The 18,057-nt window shown below is 38.0% G+C and overlaps 1 protein-coding gene across 3 annotated transcripts in view; it reads right to left on the bottom strand.

Moving 5' to 3' along the window:
- LOC123527409 (protein kinase C iota type-like) overlaps positions 1-18,057 on the bottom strand; it is a 213,633-nt gene that overhangs the window by 113,929 nt on the left and 81,647 nt on the right. For all 3 annotated transcript variants that reach the window (XM_053523317.1, XM_045306832.2, XM_045306834.2), the window contains exons 7-8: positions 6,850-6,972; positions 5,639-5,674 (exon numbers count right to left, since the gene is read on the bottom strand). In XM_053523317.1, the coding sequence (XP_053379292.1) occupies positions 5,639-5,674; positions 6,850-6,972 (159 nt within the window). The remainder of the gene's footprint in view (positions 1-5,638; positions 5,675-6,849; positions 6,973-18,057) is intronic.

Raw genomic sequence — 18,057 nt, forward strand, 5'->3', positions numbered from 1 at the left:
GATACCCCCGGTGGCATCCTTGTCGATACAAAGCAACCTAAGTCCAAAACGAGGTCAAGGTCAAGGTCAAACTGAGGTCAGGTGATGTCTGAAGAGGAGGAATGGTCACAGGTTACATCTGCATTAGTATCAAGTCATTCTAGTTAGGGGTATTGATGCTAGACGAAACGGTCCCATTTGGTTAACCTCGTACGGACGCACACCCATACGATTCATGTATTAGGTGGTCATTCCATTGTTTGAAAACAACAGAATGACCACTTAAGGAACAAAAGAATTAAGTGGTTAAGGAATGAATACAAAGGATTTCTATTGTCCTAGGCCACACCTCCTACCACCTAAGGTACCAATCATGTGCTCGGACGAACGGACGTACGAACGGAAGGACGGACAGGACAATCACTTTATGCCTCCCACATCAGCAGATGCCGGGGGCATAAAAACAAAGTTCCATAACTATGCAGAGCATTTATCTAAAAGAAAGTAACATGCACAATGCACAACTAGGGTTGGTACTGATCACTTGTGTTTCATTTAATTGTGTGCAAGGGTTCGGAAGATTAGGCGCGCACAAGATTGCATATGCAGACTGTATGTACATAGTATGTTAACAAGAAACAAAGTCCCATAACTCATTACAGCAATTTTTGTTGTTGAAAGAACCTAACATGCCCCATGCACAACTACTGTTTTTACTGATCACTTGTGTGAAGTTTCATTAAATTGTGTCAAGGGGATGAGGAGAGATGGTGCGCACAAGATTGTGTCTATGTATATAGTATAGTAACAAAAAACAAAGTCCCGTAACCCTGCAATTTTTTTTTCTGAAAGAACCTTACATGCCCCATGCACAACTATTGTTTTTATGATCACTTGTGTGAAGTTTCATAAATTGTGTCAAGGATGAGGAGAGATGTGCGCACAAGATTGTGTCAGTTATAGTTATAACAAAAAACAAAGTCCCGTAACTGCAATTTTTTTTTCTGAGAACCTTACAGCCCCATGCACTATTGTGTATGATCACTGTGCGAAGTTTCATTAAATTGTGTCAAGGGGATGAGGAGAGATGGTGCATCCAAGATTGTGTCTTCAACGGACGGACAGACAACCCTAAACCAGTATACCCTCCCTTACAACTTTGTTGTTGGGGGATACAATAAGATTCCTCAATGCATGTCAAAGTTATGAGCCTGACAAGATCTGACATGATTTTTGACCTCCAACTTTGACTTTGAGACAGGAACCAGGGGTTTGCGCATGACACTCCGTCTCACTGAGGTTAACATTCAAGCCAAATATAAACAAGATCGCTCAATGCATGTCAAAGTTATGGTCCAGACACATACACGTACACATGGACGGATGCAAAACGCACACACATTCACCTAACAGCCTTTTGGACGACTATGTCTTCGCTTCCACAAGTGGGCTCGGCAAAAACTATACTCGAATTTACAATTTTCTTCTTCAATTTAAGATCTCATCATCTCAATTTTATGAAAAGGCTATATTATTTCCTTTATTTGCACGCAAACAACTGCTGATTAAAATGTTAAGATCTCATTTTCATCTTCTTGATCCTGCAGAAAAGATGTAATAAGTAATAACATACTTGCTTTAATCTAAAACAAACAGTAATTGATCAATATTTGATCAATAAAACTTTTCTTCAACCTTTCATCAATAATTAATCTCTCACTATCAGATCAAATAAACTAACAAACAAACATTTAAAATAGTCGGCGAATACACCACTCAATTCTCAAAGAATGCGAAAATTTTAAATTAACCTATACATTCTGACCGCCAAAGGTGTGAAAAATTTTGACACCTCTGCTTGAGTTGCTAGAAGCAAACAAGAGCTGTCACTAATGGTGACAAATGCCCCCGCAACACCTTATGACTTTGACCATGGTGACCCAAAGTCAGAAGGGGTGGTGTACTCAATAAGTACTATCAGCATGTGAAGTTTGAAGTCCTGGGGAAGTGGTTCGCATGCAAAGTGCCTTCATGCAAAAAGTTAACGTTGGCTCCTGTGACCTTGACCTTTGACCTGGTGACCCCAAAGTCAGTAGGAGTGGTGTACTCATAAAGTACTATCAGCAAGTAAAGTTTGAAGGTCCTGGGTGATGTGGTTCGCGAGTAAAGTGCCTTCATGCAAAAAGTTAACGTTGGCCCCTGTGACCTTGACCTTTGACCTGGTGACCCCAAAGTCAGTAGGGGTGGTGTACTCAATAAGTTATATCAGCCTGTGAAGTTTGAAGGTCCTGGGTGCAGTGGTTCGCGAGTAAAGTGCCTTCAGGCAAAAAGTTTACATTGGCCCTTGTGACCTTGACCTTTGACCTGGTAACCCCAAAGTCAGTAGGGGTGGTGTACTCAATAGGTACTATAAGCATGTGAAATTTGAAGGTCCTGGGTGAAGTGGTTCGCGAGTAAAGTGCCTTCATGCAAAAAGTTAACGTTGGCCCCTGTGACCTTGACCTTTGACCTGGTGACCCCAAAGTCAGTAGGGGTGGTGTACTCAATAAGTACTATCAGCATGTGAAGTTTGAAGGTCCTGGGTGCAGTGGTTCGCGAGTAAAGTGCCTTCATGCAAAAAGTTAACATTGTGACGAACGAACTAACTAACTAACGAACGAACGAACGGACGGACAGTTGAAAACTAATATGCCTCCCTTCGGGGGCATAAAAAGAGTAAATTAATAAACAAGTGTCATGCTCGAGTGATCCCGTTATTGAAGCTCGGCCCAACCATGGTAATTTCACATACAAAATAGAAGGAAATCGGCCGGGACCACATTAATTGCTCGAGCGAGCCTGGATGCTGGAATCATCGATGCTTGAGCGAGCGGTGTTTCACTGTACTATAAAATTTCTTTAATGGATGATGTAAGTTTATAAATTAGACACAGAAGAAACCATATAAACCATTGACCTCCAAGTCTGTTTGTTTTCTTTTGTTGGGTTTAATGTCATACAATCATGTCTTAGTAAGGTTTTTCTATTTCAAGCTCTCGTGGCTCCTTAAAGGTGCAATGCACCCCCATATGAAGAAATTAAGGAGAGGACCTTATAATGATGCTACAGATCAAGTCTGATGAAGGTCCATCAAGCGATTCATTAGAAGTCATTTAAAGGTTTGTCTATTGTTAACTTTTTTCTTCCCCCTAAATAGGGCTGAGTGCCCCATTTTGAATAAAATTGGAGAGGCTATAGATCTCAGGCCATCTGATAATGGTCATCAGCGATCTTAGAAGCATAAGTTTGTCTATGTTACTTTCTCCCTAATAGGCTGAGTGCCCATTTGATAATGGAGGTCCTTAATGATGCTACAGGCAAGTTGATGAAGGTCCATCAAGGATTCATTAGAAGTCATATAAGCATTTGTCTATTTTTAACTTTTTCCATCCCTAAATACAGCTGAGTGCACCCATTTTGAATAAAATTGGGAGAGGACCTTATAATGATGCTACAGACCAAGACTAATGAAGCTCCAACTACTGCAGAATCATATATAAGAAGAAGATTTTTAAAGTGTTTTTTCAAACTCAAGTTATGTAGGGATTATCTTTATTTGTACACATTTTAACAAGAGCTCCGCCAAGCGGGGCAATATACGCCCAAGGGGTATGAGAGGATGGGAGCAAAATTTTAAGAACTTTACTGTTGAAGCCCAAAGGACAGGAACTACAAAGGGAAGAAATTCCAAAATTCAAGGTACATGTATGTCAAAAACCACCTAAAAATTGGAGGTACCATCCATGTTATACCACAGAAAAGTGGTCTTGGTTTTTCCCTACGGCCAATAATAAAAAAGTTTCAAAATAAGCTATTTATAGTATCATAAAAGGGAAGTAATTAAAAAACAAGAGCTGTCCGCAAGACAGAGCGCTCCACTATTCGGGGATGACAGTAAAATGAATATATGTCTGAATAAGAGACCTCTACTATAAAAGGAAGATACACCAAGTGGCATAATTCCATCAAATACACAAATTAGAGTTATTAGGATTGTTACAACAAATGCAGATGATGATGGTAAAGATATATTTTGAATTTCAAGTCATTATCTTATATAGTACCAAAGTTATGTCCAGAAAACGAAGTTTGTTAAAAAAAAATTAAGTATAAAAGGGGCATAATTTGGTCAAAAATACAAATCAGAGTTATGGGGATTGTTACCACACATGCAGATGATGGTGATAAAGACACATTTTAAGTTTCAAGTCTTTATCTTATATTGCATTAAAGTAATATCCAGAAAGCGAAGATTGCAAAAAAAGTTTAAGTACAAAAGGGGCATAATTCTGTCAAAAATACAATTAGAGTTATGGGGTATGTAACCACACATGCAGATGATGATTATAAACAAATATTTTTAATTTCAAGTCATTATCTTTTAAAGTACCAAAGACATGTCTATTAATAAAGCTTTCGAAAAATTTAACATGAAAATAATTCCAAGTATAACTCCTTTGTGACCTTGACCTTGGGTATAATGGGCCCAGCCCCTGCATATATTATGTTTGTATGCTGTACAATGTTAATGAGAACTTACAGTAAGATATAAGCAAAAGTAACAAAGTTATGACAGAAAAACAAAGGTTGCCGAAAACTTTAACCTTAAAATAACCTAGTAAACACTTGTGACCTTGACCTTGGATAATGGGCTCAGCCTAAACATACTTTGTTGCATACTAGACATGTTTTGTGAAGTTACAGTAATATACGCAAGTAACAAAGATATGACAGAAAACAAAGGTTGCCGAAAACTTAACCTTAAAAAAACTAAGTAACGCTGTGACTTGCTTGGGTATAATGGGCTCATCCCTACACATACATTGTTTGTATACTGGACAATGTTTATGTGAAGTTACAGTAAGATATAAGCAATAGTAACAAAGGTATGACAGAAAAACAAATGTTGCCGAAAAACTTTAACCAAGATGGGTCACGCCGACGCCAGGGCGAGTAGTATAGCCCCCTATTCTCCGAATAGTGGAGCTAAAAACTAGAGATGCTTTTGAGAAAAGCGCATGTCTCCCACAACTGCTCCACTCAAAAATGTCTAGTTTCTCTTGATGGCTTTGATGAGTGGACCCCACTGAAAAATGTCTAGTTTCTCTCGATGGCTTTGATGAATGGACCCAATCAGTAATTCAAGGGCCATAATTCAAAAGTGCCTGGGCGGATTTGGCTAGTTATCGAACTTGGCCGAGGTCTTATGGTTAAACACATTTTGTTCAAGTTTGGTGAAGATCAGATGAAAAATGTTCGACTTAAAGAGTTGCGGACAAGCTTTGACAGAGACAGAGACAGAGACAGACACACACACACACAGCGGACACGAAATTGCTAACGGACCGATGGACAGACGGACACCAGGAGTATAACATAATACGTCCCTTCGGGCATATAAAAAGTATCACCCAAGCAAAAATTTGGTGAAGTTTCAGAGTTTCTGCCTCAGAAGTGTAGAAGATTGTTGTATAAAAGTTTATGATGGTTTGACAACTGACAACTTATGATCACATAGGTTCTACTGAAACATGCACAGAAAGAAGTAAATACAACAAGCTCTGTTATTTTCAAGTGCCACAACCACAACTAAACATAAACACTGTGAACATGACAATACCTCATTGTTATCTAATGATGATTCGACCGCTTCCTCCTGTATGTAGTCAGTAAAATATATTAATGTTCCATATAAAATATAAGCAGATAAAATATAGAACAACGCAGTCTGGAAGACAGCTATATCCTCCGCCACTGTTATGGATAGTGAAAGGGTTGATGGTATAAGGTGGGAGCATTGACGTTGTTAAGTATATTTTATAGTCCATGTATAACAACATCAATGAATTTGAAAATTCTTCGAGGGTTTTAGGAGATTCAGAGTGGACACAAAATGGAAGGCTCAAACATTTGACCTTGAGTTGTGACCTTGACCTTTAGCCAATATGGCTGACTCATGAGTTCTGCACATCTTCTTGATGAGGTGATCATTTGACCAAAGTTTCATGAAAATCCTTTAAGGGGTTTAGGAGATACAGAGCAGACACAAAATGGAAGGCTCAAACCTTTGACCTTGAGATGTGACCTTGACCTTGAGCAAACATGGCTGACTTAAAAGTTCTGCAAATCTTCTTGATGAGGTAATCATTGACCCAAGTTTCATGATAATCTTTTACGGGGTTTAGGAGATACAGAGTGGACACAAAATGGAAGGCTCAAACCTTTGACCTTGAGTTGTGACCTTGAGCCAACATGGCTGACTTATGAGTTCTGCAAATCTTCTTGATGAGGTGATCATTTGATCCAAGTTTCACGATAATCCTTCAAGGGGTTTAGGAGATACAGAGCAGACACAAAATGGAAGGCTCAAACCTTTGACCTTGAGCTGTGACCTTGAGCCAACATGGCTGACTTATGAGTTCTGCAAATCTTCTCGATGAGGTGATCATTTGACCCAAATTTCAGGAAAATCCTTCAAGGGGTTTAGGAGATGCAGAGCGGACACAAAATGGAAGGCTCAAACCTTTGACCTAGAGTTGTGACCTTGAGCCAACATGGCATGGGGTTTAGGAGATACAGAGCGGACATAATATGTTACGGACGGATGGAAGGACAGATGCTCGGACGGACAGAGACTATTCCTATAACACCCCCCCACCACCACTTGTGGCGGGTGGATTTAAAAAGGTATACTTTTGACAAAAAAGTTTGTATAAAACCTGTACATTTCCTTAAAGAAGATAATACGCATACGAAATTTTGCTTCACCAAAAATACATGAATTTACATTAGTTATACAATGTACAATAAAACAAAGACTGGATACCATACCTCCTTGCCAATGTCTATTTGTGCTGTTGTTGTGGAATCTCCATTTGACTCATTCCCTGGTACTTGACTTTGACATTTGTCTGCATAAGGTGGTGGAGCTTCACCCTGAGGCTCTCTCTGGACCTGCACATTATATATAGTAGTCCTATTAGTCCAAGAAATTGGTGAAATAATTGTGCACTTTCTGTGAAAAGTTTCAAACTTGGCACGATTGTAGATTGGTGTATTGTCCTTCATTTTCGACTGGGAAGCAGGTTGTAGATATAGCCAAAATTCAAGATGGCCGCCATAATTAACAGTTTTGTAAAAAATGCTATAGCACTGTAAACATGGCGAGAAAAAAAATGTAGCAGAAAGTAATATTTATCTACAGACAAGCTCTATATGCAAATAGAAAAAAATCAAGATGGCGGCCTAATCTAAGATGGCCGCCAAAAAATCATTTTTCCATGAAAATCGCTCTTCTGAAGGAAGAATTGTGCGAAAATTATTTAACGTTGCATGGTACATGTAGAACATATATTTGTGAAGTACACCTCTCAAACAATTTTACACTAACAGTGGATAAACAAATGCAATATGGCCGACAAATTTCAAGATGGCGGCCACAAAATATTTTCCCATGAAAATTGTGCGTGACTGAAAATTTTGAAACATTGCATGGTAGTTTATATATTTGTATAATGCGCTCCTCAAACAATTTTAAAACTGACATTGAATAAATAAATTTAATACGGCCAATAAAATTCAAAATGGCAGCCATAAAATATATTTCCCATGAAAATCCTGCGTCAGTTGAGCATAATGACTGTGTGAATAATGTGAGATGTTGCATGATTGTATAAAAATATGCTCATAAAAATCTAACACTTACATTGGCTAAATAAGTCAATGAATTTGACAAATGAAATCCAAGATGGACGCAAAAAATCAGAAGGAATGGATTTACGTCGGAAATGCACACCTGACCTCGTATATCTACAACAGGTCTTAGTAATTTCCATTGGTCTAATTATCCATATACAGCCCTGATTACTCATGTTGGTATATGTTTTTCTTCTCTCATTGACTGACCCTAGATTTAACCTGCCCTTTTAGCTTCAACATGTTTCATTGCAGCAATTAATGAAACATTTACAAAATAATAATTGAGGAGACAGACAAATAACAATTACTGTTTAGTACCCCTCTCTTGGTATGTCACAGTAAGGCTGCTATCCCTTATGTGTTAACAGCTCCATTATGGCAGTATTGACACGATAATTCTGTTGCACATATTCTGTCATACGAAAGGACAACACACTACTCATATAATGGCAATATTACACTACCCTGGGAAACCGCAGGTGCCACACTGTAAGCCCCGATGTTGCTTTCAAGGGAGGTGCTGGTTTCTTCCATTTTTTCACAACAGAATAATGGGGTCGGATCAGCTTTGAGGATATCCTACAAGTAGATTTCCCATACGATGTCACATCTGTTGAAAATTCTTGGAAGAACCTTTACATGTATGAAGTACCTATGGTGAATACTCAATAAACGCTTTAGTAGGACTCGTTTTCAGTCTTATCAAAATTGCTGCCTCACATTAATTATGGACGCTTCAGTTAATGTGACACTCGTAGACAGATTCTCAAGTGTTGACAGTAGTTCTAGAATTGTTTCTGACTGCAAACTACCCAACATGGAGGGAACCGGAAATGAATTTTAATTTTTCAGTTAACTGGGCAGAATGTAGAAAATTTACGAAACATGTTTGGATTCTTTTCTGAAAGGATGACAACGTCTCAGATGTCAAAGGGTAGCCTTCTTGAACAGTTGGGAGAGGTCAAATTTAAAACACAACATGATGTCTACTGATTCATAGTCTGAACATATAGTGTGCAGTCCATCTACTATTGTCTAGCAGGTCACAAATATGCTTCCATGCGGCTATCTTTATAATACAATCCACCCGGTGTGATCAAAACCTTATTCTCATCATATGTTATTGGCCTATTTCGCTTTATCTGTTTAGCAATTGCATACAGTGGCTGTTCGTATGCCATAACTGGAGTCTTGTGGAGAGTGTGGCAGTGGGCAGTAGCCTTGATAAAGTACATTGAGTGGTGCAACTCTTCTCTAAAGTCTGCATTACTGTGATTCAGGTTTGCAGGACATTGCAGTTTCTGGGCATATGAGACAAAGCCTTTTAATACCCTACTTATCTGGTATGCTTACAACTGACATGCTTATTCATCATTAGAAGCATAACATTATACAGATGATAATTTTTCCTATTGTAAATGTCATATTGCAAGACTATACTGGTTGGGAACCATTTTCCAGACACATTTTCATATTTCGGCTCCATTATTCCCCCCAAAAAATATTTGACATAGATGAAGCCCACACTGCACAAATTTCAGCTCCTTCCACATCCTATGTTGTAATCAGCATCGCGTTGTGACGTAAAATATGGGTTTAACAGGGGGCCTCAAATGGGGTCACTAAAATAAGTTATTTTTCCCGTCAGGTAAACCAGTATCCGGACAAATACTTTGACGGTGTTTTGTTGTTAATTTGATATCAAAACTAGAGCTATCACTAAAGGTGATGAATGTACCCCCCGCATGCACTGACACAGTACACTGAAATTTGACGCATACAAGATTGCATAATTATGTGGACTGTATGTATGTAGACTGTATGTATACAGTATAGTAACAAAAAACAAAGTCCCATAACTATGCAGAATATTTATCTAAAAGAATGTAACATGCACAATGCACAACTAGGGTTAGTACTGATCACTTGTGTGAAGTTTCATTAAATTGTGTGCAAGGGTTTGGTAGATTAGGCATGCACAAGATTGCATATGCAGACTGTATGTACATAGTATGTTAACAAGAAACAAAGTCCCATAACTCTGCAATTTTTGTCGCTGAAAGAACCTAACATGCCCCATGCACAACTACTGTTGTTACTGATCACTTGTGTGAAGTTCCATTAAATTGTGTCAAGGGGATGAGGAGAGATGGTGCGCACAAGATTGTGTCTATGTATATAGTATAGTAACAAAAAAACAAAGTCCCATAACTCTGCAAATTTTTTTTCTAAAAGAACCTAACATGCCCCATGCACAACTACTGTTGGTACTGATCACTTGTGTGAAGTTTCATTAAATTGTGTCAAGGGGATGAGGAGAGATGGTGTGCACAAGATTGTGTCTATGTATATAGTATAGTAACAAAAAAACAAAGTCCCATAACTATGCAAATTTTTTTTCTAAAAGAACCTAACATGCCCCATGCACAACTACTGTTAGTACTAATCACTAGTGTGAAGTTTCATTAAATTCTGTCCAGGGGATAAGGAGAGATGATGCGCACAAGATTGCATCTACGGACAGACGGACAGACAGACAACCTGAAACCAGTATACCCCTCCTTACATCTTTGTTGTCGGGGGTACAATAAGTAATTAAACTATTTCTACACATTTCTCTATCATTCATCTCTTCAAAATTGCACATGAAACATAACCCGACGTTCAATAGCAGCTACGAAAGCAAACCGAGGTTGACTATAAAAAAAACTCGAATTTCGTCTTATACGAATTTTTGATAATTCCAATAGATACAGAATACAAGAGGGCCATGATGGCCCTATATCACTCACCTGTTATCATTGCACTTGAGGACAAGAAGGTCCTCAGAAAATATATCTAAGTCCAAAGGACAGGAACAACAAAGGGAAGAAATTTAACCAAAAAGAAAAAAAAATGCTTACAAGGTACAGATATGTCAAAATACACCTAAAAATTGGAGGTACCATCCATGTTGTACCACAGAAAAGTGGTCTCGGTTTTTCCCTACGGCCAATAATAAAAAAGTTACTAAAAACTAGAGCTATCACTAAAGATGATGAATGTACCCCCCGCATGCACTGACACAGTACATTGCAATTTGATGCACACAAGATTGCATAATTATGTGGACTGTATGTATATAGACTGTATGTATACAGTATAGTAACAAAAAACAAAGTCCCATAACTATGCAGAATATTTATCTAAAAGAATGTAACATGCACCATGCACAACTAGGGTTGGTACTGATCACTTGTGTGAAGTTTCATTAAATTGTGTGCAAGGGTTGAGTAGATTAGGCATGCACAAGATTGCATATGCAGACTGTATGTACATAGTATGTTAACAAGAAACAAAGTCCCATAACTCTGCAATTTTTGTTGCTGAAAGAACCTAACATGCCCCATGCACAACTACTGTTGGTACTGATCACTTGTGTGAAGTTTCATTAAATTGTGTCAAGGGGATGAGGAGACAGTGCAACCAAGATTGTGTCTATGTATATAGTATAGTAACAAAAAAACAAAGTCCCATAACTCTGCAAATTTTTTTCCTGAAAGAACCTAACATGCCCCATGCACAACTACTGTTGTTACTGATCACTTGTGTGAAGTTTCATTAAACTGTGTCAAGGGGATGAGGAGAGATGATGTGCACAAGATTGTGTCTATGTATGTAGTATAGTAACAAAAAAACAAAGTCCCATAACTTTGCAAATTTTTTTCTAAAAGAACCTAACATGCCCCATGCACAACTACTGTTGGTACTGATCACTTGTGTGAAGTTTCATTAAACTGTGTCAAGGGGATGAGGAGAGATGGTGTGCACAAGATTGTGTCTATGTATATAGTATAGTAACAAAAAAACAAGTCCCATAACTCTGCAAATTTTTTTTCTAAAAGAACCTAACATGCCCCATGCACAACTACTGTTGTTACTGATCACTTGTGTGAAGTTTCATTAAATTGTGTCAAGGGGATGAGGCGAGATGGTGCGCACAAAGTTGTGTCTATGTATATAGTATAGTAACAAAAAAACAAAGTCCCATAACTCTGCTAATTTTTTTTCTAAAAGAACCTAACATGCCCCATGCACAACTAGGGTTGCTACTGATCATTTGTGTGAAGTTTCATTAAATTGTGTCAAGGGGATGAGGAGAGATGGTGTGCACAAGATTGTGTCTATGTATATAGTATAGTAACAAAAAAACAAAGTCCCATAACTCTGCAAATTTTTTTTCTAAAAGAATCTAACATGCCCCATGCACAACTACTGTTGGTACTGATCACTTGTGTGAAGTTTCATTAAATTCTGTCAAGGGGATAAGGAGAGATGGTGCGCACAAGATTGCGTCTACGGACAGACGGACAGACAGACAGACCGACAGACAGACAGACAGACAACCTGAAACCAGTATACCCCCCCTTACAACTTTGTTGTTGGGGGGTACAAAAAATTTTTTTCTAAAAGAACCTAACATGCCCCATGCACAACTACTGTTGGTACTGATCACTTGTGTGAAGTTTCATTAAATTCTGTCAAGGGGATAAGGAGAGATGGTGCGCACAAGATTACGTCTACAGACAGACGGACAGACAGACAGACGGACCGACAGACAGACAGACAGACAGACAACCTGAAACCAGTATACCCCCCCTTACAACTTTGTTGTCGGGGGGTACAATAAGCTATTTATAATAACGTAAAAGGGAAGTAATTAAAAAAACAAATTATAGTAAGTGAACAAAATAAGGATCTGCCAAATAAATCTGTTGACATAAATGAAATTTCAGATCAGTATCTTCATTAGTTACGGAGATATACCCATCTTAATTTGAAATAAAGGGAGGTAATTTGACATAAAATCAGTCCATAGTTATCTACCCTGATTGGCTCAGTCCAACTTATGACAATAATGAAATTTCAAATAAGTCCTATAAGTACTTACTGATATAAATCCATTTTGATTACAATCAGGGGAGGTAATCAGATATAAAATAACTCTGGAACCTACGATTGGATCTGACTTGTCATGGAATTCAAGATCTATTGTTGTTGAAGATATTTTGGACGTTTGTATCAAATAAAACCATAAATGAAGTAAATATATGGCTGCAAAAGCCAAAATAGCCAATTTTGGACCTTTCAGGGGCCATAACTCTGGAACCCATTAAGGGATCTGGCCGGTATAAAAAAGGAACCGAGATCTTATGGTGACACAAGTTTTGTGCAAGTTTGATTAAATTCAAATCATAAATGAAGCTGCTATTGTGCAGACAAGGTCAAAATAGCTAATTCTGGCCCTTTCAGGGGCCATAACTCTGGAACCCATAATGGAATCTGGCCGGTTTAAGAAAGGAACCAGGATCTTATGGTGATACAAGTTGTGTGCAAGTTTGGTAAAAATCAAATCATAAATAAAGCTGCTATTGTGCAGACAAGGTCAAAATAGCTAATTTTGGCCCTTTCAGGGGCCATAACTCTGGAACCCATAATGGAATCTGGCCGGTTCAAGAAAGGAACCAAGATCTTATGGTGATACAAGTTGTGTGCAAGTTTAGTAAAAATCATATCATAAATAAAGCTGCTATTGTGCAGATAAGGTCAAAATAGCTAAATTTGGCCCTTTCAGGGGCCATAACTCTGGAACCCATAAAGGGATCTGGCCGGTTCAAGAAAGGAACCGAGATCTTATGGTGATACAAGTTGTGTGCAAGTTTGGTTAAAATAAAATCATAAATGAAACCACTATCGTGCAGACAAGAAATTGTTGACGGACGGACAGACGCACAGACGACGGACGAAGGGTGATCACAAAAGCTCACCTTGTCACTATGTGACAGGTGAGCTAAAAATAAGTGCAAAAATCGACAGCCCTGCATCTTACGTAACTGTTAGCGTGAAATTAAAAGTAGAACATGTTATCAGCAGACAATCATTATGTAGTTTGGTTATTTCTTCCCCACTTGATACCTTGGCATGTGTATACTACTGCACATGCGCAATGCTATCTTCATGCCCCGTTAAGACAGAAAGTTGTTTTGTAAACGCAGGTGAGTTATCATCAAAAACCCAAACATTATACAGCCTTATAAAATAGTGGTTTGTTGTAGACATGAAGAACAAACATCTAAATGATCTCGATGAAACAATTACATGAATAACAACGAAATAAAGCGGATATTACATGTGTCCGGAAACTGGTCCTGTCCGGAAAATGGTTCTCAACCAGTATGCCATAGTAATAAAATCTATAAGATCTTTTGGATGCAAAGAATACAACCATGCAAAATAATAGCAGACTCCGTTTGACTGAGTCTGTTCATGAAAGGTAATGGGTAGTACAACTCCCCTCACACCTCCTATCATTGGCTTTAGCGGAATTCTATTATAGTGGATACTGAATGGATTCCACGATCCTAAAGAACCATAAAATATAACAACACTTGATCCACAACCAAAAAATAGCCATATTATTACCATTGTTTTATGCTGAAAGAAAATGATGTAAACAGTTCTAGCTATGGTAAAGTAATTTCAGTAATATAACAATACATAGCAGCAGGTGGGCAAGTTGTTTACAAATAATTAGGTATGTAAGTAGCACGAATTAATGATTGCTTTTACACAGAACAATAAATTGACAACAGCACAAATTCAGTACTTGATAGTTCTTTCAAATTCATATATTATTCTGTATTTTATTGCGCAAATTAACCGATTTAGATATTAAAATGTGTAGTTTACAACTTTTATATACCTTTTATACACATCTGGACTGGAAACTGTCTGTACTGTTATAATAATTGTTAGTAACTTATAGACTACATGTACACATCTGTGTCTGTGTTGCAAAGTTCTTTTTTACTTTTCGTCTCGGCTTTGAAAAAAACCAAATATCAATACAAAACAGTTTTGTCTTTTACTTTATGCACTGTACACTAACATACGCATTACTGACCTGCCAAGTACCTGTTATATACCTATCTAATCCAATTGTTACACAATGTTTTGTAATCAGAAACATTTACTCAAAACATTTATTAATATGAACAAAACTTTCACATAAAATAAGTTGGTAAAATAATATTTTGCTAATCTGAATCGGTTTGTATTTCTGACTTTGTCCTTTGAAATTTTAGATACTTTTTTAACTTATGGCCTCATTTAAACAGGGAGGTGTGTATTTGTGTGTGTGGGGGGGGGGGGGGGGGGGGGGGGTGCAACTTTCATTAATACATTTTTCATGTAAACAAAAGAAACCAGCTTTTATACATAACTGTTTAGTATCAAGGAATACAAGTAACATAGGATAAGAAAATTGTATTTTCAGTCTGCACAATACATATATAACATGGCTTGTATACCTTAGAAAAGAAAATCAAGTGTCAGTATGTAATCTATAAACAGAGTCATAGTGCTTGCCATCTTGGAATATAATGACCATTTTGGTTTTTGTTTCAATATGATGGTCTTGATTATATAAGGGTATATGTTTTATATATGACTGTTCCAAGTAACATCCTTTTACGTGATGTAATCAATATTTCGCCATTTTCAAATAAAAGATTATTTTTGGCAGCCATCTTGGATTTTGGTGGCCATATTATTTTATTTTGATATAAATAGCAAACATATTCGAAGCGTAAGATATATTTCACTATTATTCCAAAGCTTTCTTACAGGATACACACACTTGTTTTGCCATTTTCTTAGTAAAGAGAAATATGGCGGCCATCTTGGATTTTGGTGGCCATCTTGGATATCCACAAACTGCTTCCCAGTCTTAAATGAAGCGTAAAATACTTATGTACTACCGTGCCAAGTTTCATGCTTTTCACAGAAGGTGCACAATTCAGCCCTTTTTATGCACAGATTTTTTGGACTATATATTATGCAGTCACTTGCCTTAAGCAACCAACCAATCTAACTTCCCAAATTGATTTTCTTGGTCTAATTTCAACTTGTCTTTAACCTTTAGCCTGCTGGCGGCAAGTGATTCTACCTTTGCAACCAGTGCAGACCAAGATCAGCCGTGCAGTCTGACCATGGTCTGCACTGTTCAGTAAATTTTCACTAAACACCCCTTTGAATAATAAATGGTACTGTCCAAATTGAATGATGGACCAGTCCATTATAAAAATTTAGCAGGGTAAGGGTTAAAGTAACCATCTGTCTTCAGCAGTCAAATTTTGTTGCTCCCATTGTTGGCTGTTTTATGCAAGTTTCACCATATTTAGGTATCTGGAGCAATGGTTGGTAAGAAAATTTACTCCTTTTCAGCTATGAAGTAAGTAAAGTGTTTAGGTATCCAGAATAATGACAAGAGCACCACAATGTGGAACAACATACGCCCGAAGGTATGACTTTTGACCCCTAAGTGTGACCTTGACCTTAAAGCTAGTGATCCAAAACATTTGCTCTGAACATCATCTCGATGTGCTGAACATTTGTGTCAAGTTTCTTTGAAATCCTTAAAACATTTCAAGAGTTACAGAGTGATGACCTTTGACCCTTAAGTGTGACATTGACCTTGAAACTAGTCATCTAGAACATGTGCTCTGCATGATGTGGTGAACATCTGTGTCAAGTTTCTTTGAAACCCTTCAAGGGGTTCAAGAGTTACAGAGCGATGACCTTTCTCCCCTAAGTGTGACCTTGACCTTGAAGCAAGACATCCAGAATGTACACTCTGCGCATCATCTCGATGTAGTGAACATTTGTGCCGAGTTTCTTTACAATCCTTCAAGTAGTTCAACAGTTACAGAGCAGACACGAAACACACTCATATGACTATTGATCCCCAAGTGTGACCTTGACCTTGAAGCAAAACATCCAGAACATGCGCTCTGCACATCATCTCGATGTGATGAACATTTGTGCCAAGTTTCTTTACAATCCTTCAAGTAGTTCAAGTTACAGAGCGGACACAAAACAAAGTCATATGACTATTGATCCCTAAGTGTGACCTTGACCTAGAAGCAAGCCACACAGAACATGCGCTCTGCAAGTCCTCTTGATGTGGTGAATATTTGTGTCAAGTTTCTTTGAAATCCTTCCAGGGGTTCAAGAGTTAGAGCGGACACAACATTGCTAACAGACAGATGGATGGACACGGGGGGTATAGCATAATACATCCCTTTGGGCATATAATTAAAGGAATTTACTCATTTGAACACAACTGCTTTGAGTAGATGTGAGTATTTAATGATGACCTTGTGCAGGTAGGAGTATCCAGGCATTTGAATCTATGATTGCTTTGGCCAGGTAAGAGGCTTTACTCCTAAAGAGCATTGACTGCTATGAATAGGTAAAAGAACTTGTTTACTTGAAGCAATGGTTGCTTTGAACAGGGAAGAGGATTACCTTATTTCGGGCAATAGTTGCATTTAGCAGGTTGGAGGATTTACTCATATGGAGCAATGACTGCTTGAGCAGGTACAGATACTTAGTCAATCGCAACAATGACCATTTTGTGCAGGTAGGAGTATATACTCATTTTGAACTAAGATTGCTTTGAGCAGGAAAGCATATTAATACATGGAGCAATGACTGATTTGAATAACTGTGAGTATTCAGGCATTTGAAGCTATAGCTGCTGGATATGTAAGAGGATCTACTCATTTGCAGGAATGTTTGACCTGAGCAGTTAAGAATATTCAGGCATACTGGCACAATGATTGTTTTCAGCTGTTATGAGAATCTGGAGCAACGATTCCTTTGAGTATTCAGGTACTTGGAGCAATGACTTCTTTCACCAGGTGAGTTTATTCAGGTATTTGCAGGGACAAAGTGACAATCCTGAAAAGAAGAGGGGGATTTGGGGGCCACAGATCCCCAGCACATTCAAGAGGCACAGCCACTGTAGGGGTACCTGTGGGACGTTGCAAATCCCCTCTCCCAGCTAAATGCATTTTAAGCTTTGCAATACTTCCTACATCTGATCTCAAGGTGAGCTAACTATACTTTTTGTTGAAATTTACATACAAAAATATCTTTAAACTAGATGTGTGTCTATAGGACACTGGTGACACTCATGATTCTAGGTGAAATATTATTTTAGGATATATGCAACACAAATGGTTAACTAGAACTGTCACAGGAGTGACGAATAATACACCCAACAATACGGCCTTGTCACAGAAGTATAGCAACCATAAGAAAGAAGTGGCCACAAGAAGGTGCAATTTAAATTATTTCACTTGAAAGTGAAACAAGAGCTGTCAGTTGACAGTGCGCTCGACTATTCTCAGTGCTTGATAGTATAATATAAGCTATGAGTAAAACTTTAACATTACAATAAGCATATTCTAAGTCGAAAAGGGGCCATAATTCAGTCAAAATGCTTGATAGAGTTGC

The sequence above is a fragment of the Mercenaria mercenaria genome, chromosome 14 (assembly GCF_021730395.1).
Source record: "Mercenaria mercenaria strain notata chromosome 14, MADL_Memer_1, whole genome shotgun sequence".
Lineage (NCBI taxonomy): Eukaryota > Metazoa > Mollusca > Bivalvia > Venerida > Veneridae > Mercenaria > Mercenaria mercenaria.